The 17,357-nt window shown below is 42.5% G+C and overlaps 1 protein-coding gene across 5 annotated transcripts in view; it reads right to left on the bottom strand.

The window, feature by feature from the left end:
* PLPP6 (phospholipid phosphatase 6) overlaps nt 1–17,357 on the bottom strand; it is a 36,619-nt gene that overhangs the window by 14,687 nt on the left and 4,575 nt on the right. For 4 of the 5 annotated variants that reach the window (XM_073592864.1, XM_073592865.1, XM_073592862.1 and 1 more), the window contains one exon: nt 5,876–6,347. In XM_073592864.1, coding sequence (XP_073448965.1) covers nt 5,876–6,314 — 439 coding nt within the window. In that variant the 5' untranslated portion in view covers nt 6,315–6,347. Of the gene's footprint in view, nt 1–5,875; nt 6,348–9,998; nt 10,136–17,357 lie in introns of all 5 variants that reach the window. The other variant, XM_073592863.1, reaches the window with a different exon arrangement.

Below are 17,357 nucleotides of genomic sequence, written 5' to 3'. Positions count from 1 at the left end.
TATTGCTAGCTTTTTAAAGTGAAGTGAACATGGATAGTGCATTTTATGGAATAAAATATCTGTTAGCTTAAAAGTTAGGGACCACACTTCATAGAGGGACCTAGACAAGACAGTCTGGATTCCACATTTATTTATTAAATGTATGCAACCAAAACCTGTTTTAATCACGTCCTGCCGGGAGGGCGTACATAGACATCCTCCCATTTCAGTGGTTATACCAAGATGATGACTGCACCTACAGGCATGAGAGAGACAGACAGAGAGAGATCGTTCTCTCTCTGTAACCCTGGAAACCGGGTAAAAAAAAAAATATATATATATATATATATATATATATATATATATATATATATATATATATATATATATATATATATATATATATATATATATATATATATATATATATATATATATATATATATATTTTTTTTTTTTTGGGAAAAAAAGATATAAATTATATATTTCAAGCGCCCCCGTCCCACCGTGCTTACGCGCAAATGCCAACACATAGGTTACTCCCGCACGCATATGTAAACGGCGATCGAACCACAAGTGAGGTATTGTTGCAAACGTCAGAGTGAGAGCAATAATTCTAGCACCAGACCTCCTGTGCAACTCTACACAGGTAACCTGTAAAGGCATTTAAAGCATCGCTTATGGAGAATTTTAGGCACCGTAGTTTACCGCTATTCCATGGACAGATACAATTTTGAAGCTTGACATGTTAGGTATCCATTTACTCGGCGTAACATAATCTTTCACATTATGCAAAAAAATTGGGCTAACTTTTATGTTTTGTTTCCTTTAATTCATGACAGTGTTTTTTTCCAAAAAAACTTGCGTTTGAAAAATCGTTGCACAAATACTGCGTGACTTAAAAAAAATTGCAACCACCATTTTATTCTCTAGAGTCTCTGCTAAAACAATTTATAATGTTGGAGGGTTCTAAGTAATTTTCTAGCAAAAAAATAAGTCAATTTTTACGTGTAGGAGCGAAGTGTCAGAAATTGCCCGGATGGCAAGTGGTTAAATGTAACCTGCTGAAACAGTATAGTTTTTTTTTTTTCTTTTTTTTTTTTTTGCACTGAGCTGGTAAGCAGGCTGGCAGAGGTTTGTTTTGTTTCGTGCAATGCCCTGCTAATGTGCACCTTGCTTTAAAAAGCTATAATAAGCTGATTGGAGCAGTGGGCAGCTGGAAGCTTATCAATGACATCACAGCAAAACATGGTGGTGTTAAAATAAGACTGGCACATTATGGTCCTAACCCTACAGCGAAGATCATAGACCTAGTTATAGCGGCTGTGGATGCAAATTGGCTACCGCAAAGAGGTGCTGCAGCAACAGAAGTCACAGCAACACCAACTGAAAGGAGAGGAGAGGTACATATACCAGCCGCTATGGAAGAGGAATTCAGAAGGAGGTTGCGAGAGATGCAGATACAGCATAGAGGACCAGTATCAGAGCAGGTCCTGCTGGGATGGTCTGTTTCTAACCAATGCGAACTCTGGAAGGAAGCGCTAGCCTGTGAGCAGCGACACCAGGGAAAAAACTTCTCCCCTCCATCCATGTAAGGTACTGGTCACAGTATGATGTACGAATGCTGTTATTGGGGGAACAACCGAAGCAGGAGTGAACAGCTGAGTTAAGCAGGCTGATCCGGGCAGAGATGCGGTTGGACGAGAGCTACAGAGCTCTCCGGTGGTATGTAGCCCAAGAATGCCCATGGTCAGGGGATGACAGCCCCACGGAAGGCTCTGACTATGATGGCCTGGGATTGTTGTATTGGAGGCTGTCCAGGGACCCTGACTTTGGGAGTGATCGGGAGTGGCGTTTGGGAGGAAATAATTGAGCAAAGAGAGCGAAGACTGAATGTCTCGGAAGGGCACTGGGCACAGGAAGATTTGGCGTTTCTGGCCATTCAAGAATGGGAGCTGGAGATTGCCTACAGACAGCTGCTAGACTCTTCTCAGCAGCAGGGTGGGGCTCCCTTTGCCTGGGACTATCAGGAAATACCAGTTGACAACTCCAAAATCCTGGCTGAAGAATTGGCAGTGGAAAATCTGGAGATTGCCATCCCCAAAGCTGAAGTGCTGACAACAGGGCAGAGTTCTGCTAACCTCTGCCCAGCACTGATAGCATCTTCTGGGTTCCACAGACATGAGATTGTGAACTTCTATCAGCAGACACCAGTTGCAGAGACAGGGGATTTGATAGACTTTTCTGCTGAGGAAGAACAACCTGATGAGCCTCCAGCAGAAGAGTTGGTATCAGGGCCAAACTTCACTGTGCTCTGCCCAGCACCAACAGCTGTATCTGTGGAATTACAAGAAACTTCCCCAGCTGAAGCGCTGGCCACCAGACAGAGGGTCCAAGACCTCTGTCCTACACCTGCAGTGGTTCCGGAGGCTCAGGGTGAGGAGATGGTCCCTTCCCAGCAGCAGATGGCATCCCAGAATGATGCCACCAACCCAGCAGAAGAGCTGGCAACAGAGCAGAGTGCTGCAAGCCTCTGCCCTCACCTAACAGAAGAGGGAGTTCCTGGATTGGACTTCGGTCTTCACTGACACAACCCCAAAAATTGGTGCGGCACTGGGACAGGAGGATGGCAGCCATGCTTTGCAAGCACTGGGGGATTTTCACCTACCAAAAGTGGATGGGACTTCAGTCTCCACTTGTATACCCCAGGGATGCTGGGCAGTCGGCCCAGATTCCCAACAGCATGACGGAGTGAGCCCAGTCACCCTGTCTTCTCTCTAGCGGCTGAAAGGACTTCAGGGAGAAGGGCCAGTCCAGGCCTCTCCCCAGCGGCGGGCATGTTCTCTGAGAGAGGCAGAGGTTGGCTGGGTGAGTAATGCCATGTTTGGGACAATTTATTTGGGGTACTGTGTGGATACCGGCATTGGGGGGCTGGAACTACTGACTAAGTTCGGAGTCAACCCATCTGGGGTCTCCTCCTGTGTTAGTCTCCTGCCGAAAGGGGAGAAATGTGACAGACCTAGCCGGGACAGAGGCTTTTGGAGAGGACTGAATGCAGGCCTCTTGCCTTTCGACTATGGGCCCTGGATTTTAAGGGAACAATACTCTTTGTGAGGTGTATGCCTGGGGACCCTGAACTACTGTTACTTTGAATTCATGTCCACGATCCCCCAAAACACAAAACTCTGGGAACCCGGTATGTGCCATATTATAAATAGCGACTGCTTCACAATGTTGTGTATATATTGTGTGTTGCTGTTGTGTACTGTTTGCTGTGCTAGTTTGGGGTGGGGCTGTATTCCAATGTTCTATTGTGTGTGTCTGGATCACAGGATGTGTATTTCTTTGGAGGGAGGGGGGGATTCCTCCAGCAGCAGTTGTGTCCATGTGTGAAAATAAAGGAATTATTTGTATGGGTTTCTGGCTCAGCTGATTAAAGTGTTCGGTAGCTGCCTTTGTGTTCGGGTATGGAATGTTCTAAACGACTTTAGCCCCTTTCAAACTCGGGGTGTCGTTACAATATATAAACACTACTGCCATCAGGCAGTTTATTAAAGAGAAACAAAATCCAATGTACCCACATAAGGTAAAGAATGGAATATACATCAGAATGCCCTTTGTCGCCTCTCCTTGCTGATCACACTTCTACAGGGGAGATGATCACTCAGACGGTAATATACAAAGCAGCAAAGCCTGACAAGCACTCGCCGGTGAAGACACCGCTACTCTCTGGAGTGTGCAGAACTTACCCAGCTAATGACAAAGATTCCTGCACACGGACACTGCCGGTGGAGCCACTGCCTGTAGCCCGGCGTGCAGGACCCACTGCATATGCACAGCCCACTGCGCATGCGCCTGATTACAGAGCCGGCCCTGAACGAAGACACTAACTAGAACTAGAAGACTCGCCAAGCCCCTCCTCAGTGGTGGAACGCAAGGCAACAACTCCTTGGTTGGGGTTCACCACCCGGGCCCCTCAGGACTCCTACATGTGTAAAGGCTGTCCCCACCTGATAGCGGCCCTGCCAGCATGGCACCAGCGATCTGCCGATTGCTAATGCAATGCTTTACAGGCTCCAAAAAAAAAATAAATAAATAAATGCACATTTTTTTTATTTATTTTTTTTCTAAAAAGTGAACTTATCCTTCAAAGCACTCAAAGCACACTGGCACTTTAAGGCCAGCCATACACTGAGTGAATTTCTTTTCTGCAACCATGGCTTGACAGATAGTGTTGATGCGGGAATCCCTCCTGCTGGGCCATTGTCTTCTCCTGGCGCTGGGGCAGGCAGGGGAAGCCATACCCGCTGGGAGAAGTGGCTATAGCAGCTGCTTGCGATAATCGCAAGAGAATCCGGCAGGCTGGTTGTACCCAAGTTTATCAATCGATCAACTTGATACATTCAGCATACCCATTAACGGTTCGAACTCTGTATGGCCAGCCTTAAGATCTCAATAAAACTGATTTCTTGCATACTTGATAGGAGACTACCTTTTCTTGGTGTTCCATGCTCTTCTCCTTCTCATGTTTGCACCAAGGTATTTCAAGTCCACCACATGCTCCTATGGTTCTGAGAGCAACCTGCTTTACAAACAATATGATCCACTTCTTACACTCTGAAACATTCTAGCTGCGTACATTTTAGGATTTAGGATTTTCTAAAATGTGTACATGTGTTCTGTAAAGGCACTCAAAATATAGTAAATGATGGGATATGTTTGCCTTTCAGGTTTTCACGGCTGTCTGTCTAAACTGTGGGGATTCACTCCTTGCTCCATTTGTCCTGGGGGCCCATTTCACTAGTACAGAAAGGAATGGGAAATCCAAAAATGGTATAGTGTTCACTAATTGACAGGTTAGTTTAAATGAAAAAAATATAAAAAAGAAAAAAGGGTGAACACCCTACATTCTCCTCAACACCCCCCTCCATCTCTCCTGTACTTACCATCATGGATGATGAGCGGTCAATGCACACACAGCCGGTGTAGTAATCCAGGGCTTTGAAATCCCTGCTCTTCCCCTCTTTCAAAATCGCTGCAGAAAGTTAAGGGAGAAGACCCAGGATTTCAAATCCCTGGACCAGTCATTGTGTGGGCACCGGGAGCTCATCATCCATGGAAGTACTGTGCTTAGTGGGGAGTGGGGGATGCTGAAAGTGTAGGGTGTTAGTTCACCTTTTAGCTTTATTCTGAAAAGGTGAACTTTACTAATCTAGGAAAATCTTTCAATGAGGACTCCAGTTCCGAGGCAATGTAAAGGGGAAATTCCTCAATTTGACTTCCTCTCCCCTCCATTTGCATCTCAATTCAATCTCTTCTCAAGGGCACAATTTTGCCTTTTGATACAAGATTGCAAGAATTTATAGAATGCATGGCAGTCTTTGATGTATACAAGATAAACCTGGAAAGTCGGGGAGAGCTGCAGATGCTGGAAATGTTACATGTACCACCCTAAAAATTGGTGGAACAACATGTTCCAAAAGCAAACTTATCCTTTAAAAGCTGGACATTACCAGTGCCCCTCCAGCAGTCGTCCTGGCTTGTTCAAACACCGTGCATGCGTAGTGTATTCTCTGAGACACTCTGAGTGGCTGACCTCACTCACTGCTGCAGCACACGGTTTGAACGATCCAGCATTTGGGGGTGCACTGCTATACATTAAAACCAATGAACACATAGTCAAAAGATATACAATCACAATTAACATGTCTAAGAACTTTTCCTGACAAATCTATATACATAAGACATAACAACATGACACTCAAAAATATAACATTATGTATCAGCAGAGAACAGGCTAAAGAATGTGGCTTAATACAATGACATTTTAGGCAGCGGTCTGAAAAGTTTAGTACAATAATCTGTTACCTAAATTTGTTATTCAAATTTTACTTACCAAAAAGCAGGTTAAGTATCACCTCTCTGCCAGCTGAACTATCACTTTTGTACAGGCAATAGATTGTGCAACAAATCCAAGGTATTCCATGACCAGATATCTCCACTAGCTTCATCAAAGGACGTGCACTACCCCATGAAGATCCGTCCCTGGCACATACACCCATTTTCTTAGATAGCCAGAGGTCAATTGCCAATAATGATCTTAGTGCAATCCCAAGAAACGATGGGTTTAACTTCATGCAATCCTCCTCTGGAAGCTGCTGCTGCTGAGATGAACTGGAGTCTTTCCTGTGAACCGGACTGTCTGAAGTCCGAGGTCTACTTGTAGGGGTTTCTGGAGTACTTGTCCTATTAGTCAGTAAAGACATGAACTCAAACTTTTCATTAGAAATAGAGCCGGTGGTGTTGGCTGCTCTTGCGGTTCTTGGACTAGGCATTTCTGTGCAGTGCAGCGGTCCTTCTGTACAGGCCTAGACAGACCAAAGATGTTTTTTTACATTCATTATCATAAATGAAACACCAATGAAAAGTGTTTAAAGCTGAACTCCAGAAAGTACCCTATATTTTCCATAGGCAGAGCTTTCTTTTACTGACATGTATTGAGATGTTTCAATAAAAAAAAAAAAAAAAAACAAAAAACAAAAAAAAAAACAAAAGAGGAAAAAGCGGTACATAAACAAAGCGGGAACATAAAGTATCAAAAGTATCAATACACCTTGTACAAATATTGCACCCCAAATGTAAAGTAAGAAAGTCAGTAGCCTGAAAGTGCGAAATGACATGGGTAAGGCAAAATTAAGCATCTGTAACAAAAGGTCGTTTGTTCACAAAAGTTACTAAAAAAAAAAAAAGACAACATCTCTGCAATCGAATCACTATCAGGCAGCCCATATCCTAACGCTTCTATGACTCAAATGAAAACTATAAGCAAGGGGCCTGGCACAATCTGCCACAGCCACTTCCCTGTTTACATCTGCATGAAAAGGAAACCGGGGCCACCCTGCTTAAATCTAAGAATCTGCCCTGCTCACAAAGGAATGTGCCATGCAATAGTGTGCCCTGCTCCAATGTAATCATGTGCCCTGCTCCAATGTAATCATGTGCCCTGCTCCAATGTAATCATGTGCCCTGCTCCAATGTAATCATGTGCCCTGCTCCAATGTAATCATGTGCCCTGCTCCTACGCATCCTGCTCCCATGTAATCAGGTGCCCTGCTCCTATGCAATCATGTGCCCTGTAAATATGTGTGCTGCTGCCATGTACTGTGCCCTGCTTGCCCCCTGTACCCTGCCCTGCTGCTCTGTATGCTGCCATCAAGTTGGACCCAGAATTGAGCATGCGTGCAGAAAAAAAAACAAGTACAAGTTTCACATTAAATAGCTACGTTTTAATATTTGATCTATTATTTAATGTTATTTTTAAAAAAGAATTGTGTTTATATTCAGCTCGCAGATCACACACCGATGTTCCGTGACCTGACGATATGAAAACGATTTCAGGGGTTCCCCGAGATTTTAGACTGTTTTCCAGGGGTTCCGCTACAGTAAAAAGTTGAGAAACACTGATCTAGAGCGTACAGAAGCTCAACAAAGAGGGGAGGAAGCAGGTAACAAGAAAATAGAGGGAAGAGAAATGGAGAAGGGAGAAAGTCAGAGGCTTTAGGCTGTAGCACATGGAGCTTTCACAGTGCCAGGAAATGGGAAGTTATTTGAGAAGGCGGGAAGTAGTCTATCCATGGTTGCCAAGTCCGGTAAAATTTGTCATACTTGTCTTCAAGGATCGCCGTCAGCCTTTCGTTAATGAGCGTGCCGTGAACCCGATTTTTAACCTCTTTGAAGCTCAGAAGTGGTGTTTTCCATTACCGCCCTATAGTAATTAGGGTTCGTTTCCGACAGGTAACATCTGCTATAGGTTCATGTAAAAATGCTTCCCATGGGTCTCTCCGTAAATTTACATGAAGGACCACATTAACCAGTGTGTATACCCTAATCCATTACCTCCGGACTTTAGGACAGGTCCACCATATGCGTTTCATATCGCCCAAATATGGGCAACCTCAGAAGCAGTTGGATGGGTATGATGGAAGACATTTTGGGATCTTGGCTGGGGTAAAGTACCAACCGGACATATCTTTGAAAGAATTTTCAAGAGCCAGGACATTGCGGGAAGATTTAAATAGGGCCTCACACATTTTATGCCAATCTGGCTGTGGAGCAGAGCCAAGGTCATTTCCCATTTGTCACAGAACAGAGGGGTTTGTGATCCAGTATTATTCAGTATAGAGGTATACAGCAGAGAGATCAGACAATGGGTAGTAGGATTGGTTTGACATCTAGGTTTCGAAAGAGTGGACAGTAATGGGTGTTCATGCTGTTTGGGTACAGACTCCAAAAAGTGCCAAATTTGCATATATCCTAAATATTCTGATTCAGGGGATCTCGTGAGAGTCCCATAGATTTAAATACGAACAAGTTCCCCTGGCCGTAAGCAAAGAACAAACCATAGTGAGACCTTTGTGCTTCCACCATTGAAAACTTTGGGGATTTTCCAACCCCGGTGGGAACATAGGACAGTTAAGTAGCGGTAGGAGTGGGAGGTGGGGGGGGGATTGTCAGGTGTGCAGAGTATTTAATGGAATCCCAGACCGACAGGGTATGGGTCAGAATCGGGTTTAGAGCAATGCTCAATCCATAGCATGAAAGAAAGAGGAATAAGGTCAATATCCAGGACATCTATAAGGGTCCATAGCAGAGCCGGATTACCTGCATGTAATTGGGCGATAGGAGCAATCTGGGCTGCTTTGTAATAATGGGCAATATTGGGGACTCCCAGTCCACCGCTAATTTTCGGAGTATACAGAAGGGATCTATTGAGCCGTGGTCTGGTATTACACCAGATAAATTTTAGGATAAGACATTGCAATATCCAGAGGATATGAGGGGGGACTGGGACAGGAAGAACCCTAAATGGATATAACAGCTTGGGAAGAAGAGACATTTTAATAGCGTGAATATGACCCATCCAGGAGATTTGGGAAATATCCCAAGTGTCTAGCAGCTGTTTCGTAGAAGATATAGGAGGGGCATAGAGAGAGTGAAAGGAAGAGGTGAGATGAACCCCCAAGTATGACAGTGTCTCGCTATGTGTCTGATAAAGCAGAGAGGGAGGATTCCGCTAGGAAGGTATCAATGCCTAAATTGGGACGGGCATCCGAGGCGGAATATAATTTAGAGTGATGATGTTGGAATTCGTCAAGGATCTTAACCGGGTTAGCAGTCCGCATCTGGAACCTGGTTTTGAGTAAAAATAATCTGAGTGTCTGGGATCAAAGGATTTAAGTTTATTAGCCAATATTGAGCCTATATTATTGTGATTAGCATAACATTTCTATTTGGTCCAACAGACTCTGTTCGTCAAACATAGGTCAAGATCTGCTTGAAGACACTCAACCCTGTCATGATTCAGTCGGAGGGGTTTTTCCTCAAATGAGCTATAGCTGCATCCAGCTCCGATTCCAAGCATGCTATGTGGGCTAATCTCTCTTTCTTCCTCTTAGATGCCGGTTGTATCAAATGACCACAGATGACAGCCTCATATGCTTCCCACAGAGTAATGGAGGAGTCGACAGAACCTGTGTTAAGAGTGAAATATTCCACTGATTTAGTGTAAAGTTCCTCCACTACATTAGAGCGATACAAAAGAGTTAATTTGTGCTGGGACCTCTGCGCTACTATGTGAACGTGCAATAAAAGGTTCCAATGTGGATAAAGCTACCAAAAAGCTTATAAAAAGTGATGCTGCAAAATCAATAGTGCACACTGTAACACCATAAAGTAAATATTGTGAATAGGATTTCGCGCAAACACATATAAATCAATGATAATCAAACATAAATAATGGCTGGTGTGTCACGTGGTCTGTGTGTAACCATTAATATAAAAAACAACAAAACAAGTGTCCAATAGTGGTAAAGTAATAATGGATACTGGCTCCAAACTCCTAGCCAGGTAATAAAGTGATCAAACAGCTGTGTAGCGTGGCTTTAATGGTGATATTTCCAAGAATATAAAATTCACGGCTAGACTTATTCCCTCTATGTGAGTGCTCCCATTGCCCTTACCTGAAGGGGCTTAAGATAAAGCCTTGATGGGTGCAGTCTGGGGATGTCTATCCTCTAGGTTTCCAGGTGATGTCCCCTGGTTCCCGGTGAAAAGGCACCTTGGCTGCTTCTTGGTAGAGATGATTCTATATCCTTGTCTTCCAGCCAAAAACAAGAGAGAAGAAAGGGGGCTCCCAATAGTGCATTACGTTTTTTTAAAAACCAATTTATTTGTTTAAAAATGTATAAAAAGGTGGCATACACACTGTGGATACAGTGTGGAGATGTAACAGAGAAAGATGGCGGCAGAACGCCGTCACCAGGTGCAAAGCTTCCGGTTCACAGGAACAACACCCGGGATCAGCGTCGGATGTTGTACGTGATAGGCTAGCGGGATCCTACGCGTTGCGTCACGTGACTTCTTGACCTCATCAGGGATTCTGATTGGTCGAAGCATCCGTTCATTTATAGTAAGTAACAGGAAGTAGTTCGGACGCCATGTTTGTGTGGTCTAAATGATGTATCATTGCACTATTGGTGTTTCCCCGTTTAAATGCTAAAAAATATATTTACATACTGTGCGGGCTTTATACGGACTTTAAACGGGTGTTGATAGTTCATTCTTGAATGTTTATAATATTCAGATGTATTGTTATATCTTGTGTTCTGAAATATAAACTTGAATACATGCGATGTGCTATTTACTATATATACTGCCATCTTGTGGTGGTTAACAAAAATGTCACTAAGTAATTAATCAAAGGATACTGGGCAGTCCAGTAATAATTGCTCCAACGCAGAGATTGGATAAAAAATTTGTTTATATCTTTTAGGGTGAGTCAATTGGATCAGGATGGAATGGTACTAGTCCAATAATAAAAAATACCCATCTATAAAAAAATCTAAAAATACATATCATAAAACCTTAATAGTAGGTAGGCCTGATAATTCATTAAAATGCTGCCATCATGTGCATAAATTTTGTAATGCATTAAATAATGGCTAGTTTAAGATTAAATGAGAAGACAGCTGCAAGTGCTATTGCATATCATTTGGATAGTCTTGGATTCAACTAAAAAATTGATTGTGGGTTCAACTAAAAAAATTGTAAAATTAGTAAAAGAAAGGAAATGGTCTATGTCCCGGAAAATTGGCACGAGGTTTACAATTGATATCATCATATAACAACAAAGCAATGAATCAACAATTACTAGTAAAACAATATAGGTCAGAAAGTTGGTACGAGATTTGCAATAGGTAAAATCATACGATAAAGCAGTAAATCAATAGTCACTGATAAAACAATTTAGGTCGAAGTCTATATTCAACCCATTCGGCGCTAAAGTGTTCATTTTGTGAATCCACTGAGATTCTTTTTGGCTTAGGCTTCGAATTTTGTGATTGCCTCTCCATGATTTATGATAACGTTCTATGCCCCAGAAAATCAGTTCTGCTGGGTTGCTGTTGTGGACTTCTGTAAAGTGTCTCGATACATTGTGTTTGGGGAACTTATTTATTATGTTTTGTACATGCTCTTTTATTCTGACTTTTAGGGCTCTTTTTGTCCGTCCTACTTATTGCAGGTTACAAGAACACTGCAAAACATATATAACCCCTTCTGTGTGGCAACTAATAAAGTCCTTGATTGGGTATGTTTGCCCTGTGTTAGTTGCTACAAAGTCGTTTTTTTTACTCTGAAATTTTCTAGAACGTTGGCATGCAAAGCAATATTTACACGGAAAAAAACCTTTTCCATTAAAAAAAGCAAAGGGTCTACTACGTTTTTCACAATTAGATCACGTAGTGTGGTGGCTTTCCTATAAATAATAAATGGTTTCTCCGGTAATATATTTTTCAGATGTTTATCGTCTCTTAGAATGTGCCAATGTTTCTTTATTATTCTTTCTATATCCTTATGTTGTACATTGAAATTCAAGATTAATGCCGGGGCCTTCAATGATTGTGTTGATTTCTTTTGAGTATGTAGCATAGTCGTCCTGTCCAGAGATTGAACCAATGAAATCTGTTTTTTAATAAATTCCGAATCGTATCCCTTTTCCATAAATCTTATTCCAACTAAATCAGCTTGTGTTTTATAGTCGGATTCATTTGTGCAATTGCGTCTAACTCTGGTAAGCTGCCCCTTTGGTATATTAAAGAGCCATTGTTTATGGTGGCAACTCGTGATGGGTAGGTAACTATTTCTGGATACCTCTTTGAAATGGGTTTTGGTGATGAGTCGATTATTATCAATAATGATGTCTAAATCCAAAAATTGGATTTGTTTATCATCAATCTTCCAGGTGAGAGAGATGTTTCTATCATTCTGGTTTAATCTCGTTAGATAACACTCGAGTGACTCTTTGTCTCCATTCCACACGATTATAATATCATCTATAAATCATTTATATAATTCCAATTGGCACGGGGTGTTGTTAAAGACCGCTTCATCTTCCCATTGGGCCATGAACGCGTTTGCCACACTTGGGGCATATTTGGCTCCCATGGCGATGCCTGTTACCTGTTTGTAAAATTCTTGGTGGTGCCAGAAATAATTATTTTGTAGAGAGAAATCAATGCACTTGATCAAATAATTCCGTTGTGTGCGATGTAGGTTGGTAAAATGTTTTAACACCCATTTGGTGGCTTCACATGCCTGATGGTGTTTGATACTTGTATATAAAGAACACACATCAGCTGTGGCCAGCAGGGTTCTTCCCTCCAACACAGTTGGTGAATCCAGTAATTGTAAGATGTGTTTAGTGTCCTGTAGATAAGCTTTTGTGCGTTGGACTGCTGGTTGGATAAAATTATCTATATATTCACCCAGTCTGGCTGTTGCTGAGTTTATGCCATTTACGATGGGTCTTCCTGTTCTCACTATTTTTATGCATCTTTGGGACTGTATAAATTACTGGTATTCTACACAATTCTGGTACTAAGTATTTAGCTTCTTTGTTGTTTAGTATTGATTTTTTTACTCCCTTTTGAATTAGTTGTTCCAATCCTCGTTTAATTTGAGATGTGGGGTTTCTCTGTAATTTGATATAAGTGGACACATCTGAAAGTTGACGTTCAATCTCTTTAAGATAGTTGTCTTTGTTTTGTAACACTACTCCTCCTCCTTTATCGGCCGGTCTTATCACAAGATCTTTTCTCTTAGTTAATGCTTGTATGCCCTTCTTGATATGTATTGGATCTTTGATATTTTTTATCCTAAGTTGGTCCAATTCTTTCAAAACTAGGTCTTTGAAAACTTCAATGTGTTGTTTATCTTGTATCTGAGGGTTAAATAGAGACTTGTTTCGTAAAGTGCTATGTTGTATTGTACCTTGAGTAGTTGATCCATTGTTATTCTTCACTTGAGGGTTACTCATGATAGCTTTCTTGATGGTGATTTTCCTCACGTATTTGCGAATTCCAATATATGTGTCAAATTTATTCAAGTTTTGGACAGGCGCATATTTTAGACCTTTGTCTAGGACGACTAATTCTTCTTTGGTTAGTTCCTGTCCACTTAAATTGAATATACCCTCACCGATTATTCTCGCTTTCTTTTGGACTCTCTTTCCTGCTCGGCGTCCTCTCTTGACTCTGGTGATCTTCTGGAATGATCCTTGTGTTGGCATCGTCTTGGTGTGTCGTGTCTCTCTTGTTGGTGTCTTCTTGGAGATTGTTGTGTGCGTTCTTGTCTCCCGGGTGTTGTTGCTGTGAACCGGAAGCTTTGCACCTGGTGACGGCGTTCTGCCGCCATCTTTCTCTGTTACATCTCCACACTGTATCCACAGTGTGTATGCCACCTTTTTATACATTTTTACCCAAATAAATTGTTTTTTTTTTAAAACGTAATACACTATTGGGAGCCCCCTTTCTTCTCTCTTGTTTTTGGCTGGAAGACAAGGATATAGAATCATCTCTACCAAGAAGCAGCCAAGGTGCCTTTTCACCGGGAACCAGAGGACATCACCTGGAAACCTAGAGGATAGACATCCCCAGACTGCACACATCAAGGCTTTATCTTAAGCCCCTTCAGGTAAGGGCAATGGGAGCACTCACATAGAGGGAATAAGTCTAGCCGTGAATTTTATATTCTTGGAAATATCACCATTTAAGCCACGCTACATAGCTGTTTGATCACTTTATTACCTGGCTAGGAGTTTTGAGCCAGTATCCATTATTACTTTACCACTATTGAACACTTGTTTTGTTGTTTTTTATATTAATGGTTACACACAGACCACGTGACACACCAGCCATTATTTATGTTTGATTATCATTGATTTATATGTGTTTGCGCGAAATCCTAGAGACAAAAGAGTTGTTGAGGCACCAGGACATCAGCGAAGGTTTAAGCAAAAGAGACCTACATGTGACCAAGATGCGATCATGGTCTGACCAAAGCACTGTCAAAATAGAGGCGGATATAGTTTGAGGAAGGAAATGTCTTTGGGTAAACACATGGTCGATGCAATAATAGCTTGCATGTGGGTGGGAATAGAAAGTATAGTCTCTTGCTATGGGATGAAGCTCCCTCCAAATATCCACAAGACCATATTTATCCAACAGGTCACAGTATGCCTTAGAGAAGTTGTCAGACTGTGATGGACCATGACAGGAGCGATCCAGTTTAGTGATAAGAACCAGATTAGAATCGCCGCAAAAAGCAATGTGCCATTCAGATGAGCTTGGATTATAGCAAACAAATAGGACGAAAATGGAGCCGTCTCTCATTTGGTGCATAGTAGGTACAAATTGTTACCTCCGTATCCATCAAAGGGAAGAAGAGGGGGGTGATGAAGAAACAAAGAAGCATGGAGAAGAAGAGACCCCCAGCAGGGGAGAAAAAGAAAAAACACATAGGAAGAGCTTTAAAAGCCCCTACAGGTCATCAGTATCGTTAACCTTGAATAAGGGGCCTAGAATTATTGATCTCACTTCATGGGAGGGGAGATTTTAACAACTTTGGTGTAACTTTAATTCCTTACACTTTTTTTGAATGTTTTGTTTTGCTAAACTTTTAATTCCATCACATAGTCCCCAAAGTGGTGTATGTTTTGTGACAGGTTCCCTTTAATGAGACATCAGGGGTCTAAAAGATCCCCAATGTCTCACCTGCCCTCCAATGAATCTAATGGAGTGCAGATCTCCATTAGATTCTTCCCCAGCCATAGCAGGGACAGTGATACCAGGACTTGGAAGTGACGTTATACACATAGTTTCCAGGTCAGTAAGAGGAAGGAGAGATCAGTCAACAGGTGTTGCTGATCTCCACCCCATCTACCCGGCGGCACCTGCCATGCTGGTCCCAGGTCTGCCAATGAGCACGAGAGGCTTGGAAAACATGGCGGGGGCATGCGAGGAAGAGGGGAACAGCCAGCAACAGGGATGTGTGGGTTGTTTCCATCTGCTTCTCTCCCCCCCAAAGCCACCACCATAGTTTCTACAGCAGTGGTAGTAAAGCCCAAATTGAGGATATTAGCAACCCCCTTCAACCCCTACATCCCACCCCCCCCTCTAACTAACCGCTAGTATGGAAACATACAAAAAAAAACAAAAAACACACTATTCAAAAGCCTATCCTATTTAAAGAACTAAAAAGCCAAAACAATGTTTCCCCCTATTTTGGATAGAGTAAGCAAATGTTTTAACCCGTCAGGTTTGTTTTTTTTTGCCATTGGTTTCCCCATTGGGGACATTTTCATAGCTGAAACAAGGAGTGAGAGGAAATCCCTCCAAAGTGAGGGAATTTCTGGTTGTCACCAGTCACCAGAACTAGCGTCCCCACTGGGAAATGTCCCCTTTACTACGGTTCTTCACTTCCTGGGTTCCTTCTTTGGGTGTCAACATCGCTGTTTGCTTCATTTGCACACTTCCTATTGGTGGAGGTAACACTTGCAGCGGCCAGACCCCTTCTCATAGGCTCCAGCGGCAGGATAACTCATGGGGGTGGTGAGGGGACCAGTGCTCCAGAAGATAATGAGCAGAAGAAAATGTCTGGTCCCCAGGGCTGGAAATTAGCTTTGCTTACAGGGGAAACTGTGACTTTGATCCATTACACTACAGGATGACTTAGGAAGAGGAGTTGAAAATCTAGGCTGAGCAGTAAGCTAATTGATGCGCCATTTACATTTCATTTTTCCTGGAGTTGGCTTTAATACTATCCAAGTCATTGGCCCATTACAAGGACACATTTCAGGAAAGAATTAGGAAAGGCATGCTTGTTCTGGGTCAGTGACTCAAACTGGTGAAGCAGGAATGTCAGCAGAGAGCTAGTATTAGCAGAGTGAGAAGTCAGTAATGACAGCCTCCATGTTTATCTCAAGAAAATAAAACTGCCACGTTCACTTTATAAGTGGTTGTAAACCCTCACATATACACAGTGAAGTGACTCGCCTCAGATGATACAGAGGGATGAAACAAATCCTCCTACATGAGTACCTGATTATCTGCAGCCCTCCCTTTTCTACAACTGTTCCAAATGCTGAATTATAAAGCTTGTCCAAGAGTTCAGGAAAAAAAAAAAAAAGGGAGTGGAGAGCTAAAAATTACACTCTGCAAGCTCAGTGAGGAGAGCTCTGAGAGCTGATTGGAGGGAAGAGACACACACCCCCCCTCGACACAGCTGGAGCTGCCAATCAGCTGGAGGTCTTTCACTTGTCACCATTTTTCGCTTGGTGTCAGGAAAGTGATTCATGCTGATAGCAGAGGAATGAAGCAGCAGACAGATATGACACTTGGGCTCCATTCACACCTATGCAGTTTGCTCTTTAGGGCGTTCCTGCAGTGCTTTTTACACGTTTTTTTTGTGGCAAATTTGAAAATGCAAATCGTGACAAAAACGCAGTAAAAATGCACTACATGCTTTTCTGTAGCTTCTCTATTGAAATCTATTGAACCAAAAAAAAGGACCGTTTTGCGTTTACAAAAGTCCCTGACCCTTTCCAAAAACGCAGAGGCACAGAAATGCATTGATTTGAATGTTTTTCATAGGAACTAATGTTAAAAATAATGCCCTGCTTTTCTGCAAAAAGCATAAAGAAAAAGCATTGGTGTGAATAGAGCCTTAGTGCTCTTAACTGAAACAAGTACATACTATAGAGGGATATGCTTTGTTCATATTTCATGTCTGAGGTTCACAATCACTTTAATTGCTTGCTGACAGGCTCACGTTGATATACGTTGGCAGAATGGCACTCCTGTGCAAACTGACGTACCTATATGTCAGTCCGCAAAAGCAGGAGCGTGCCCGCGGACTCGATGTCCGCTGGCGGCCCTCCCTCTCGGTGAGGCGAGGCAGAACGGGGAGATGTAAACAAAGCATTTCCCTGTTCTGCCTCTACTGCTCCCAGTGATCTCTGTCATGTCCTAGGTAGCCCATCT

This window comes from Aquarana catesbeiana, linkage group LG07, assembly GCF_042186555.1.
Source record: "Aquarana catesbeiana isolate 2022-GZ linkage group LG07, ASM4218655v1, whole genome shotgun sequence".
In the NCBI taxonomy this organism is placed as follows: domain Eukaryota; kingdom Metazoa; phylum Chordata; class Amphibia; order Anura; family Ranidae; genus Aquarana; species Aquarana catesbeiana.
The sequence above is the reverse complement of the archived record's forward strand: the minus strand, read 5'-3'. Positions and strand labels throughout refer to the sequence as shown.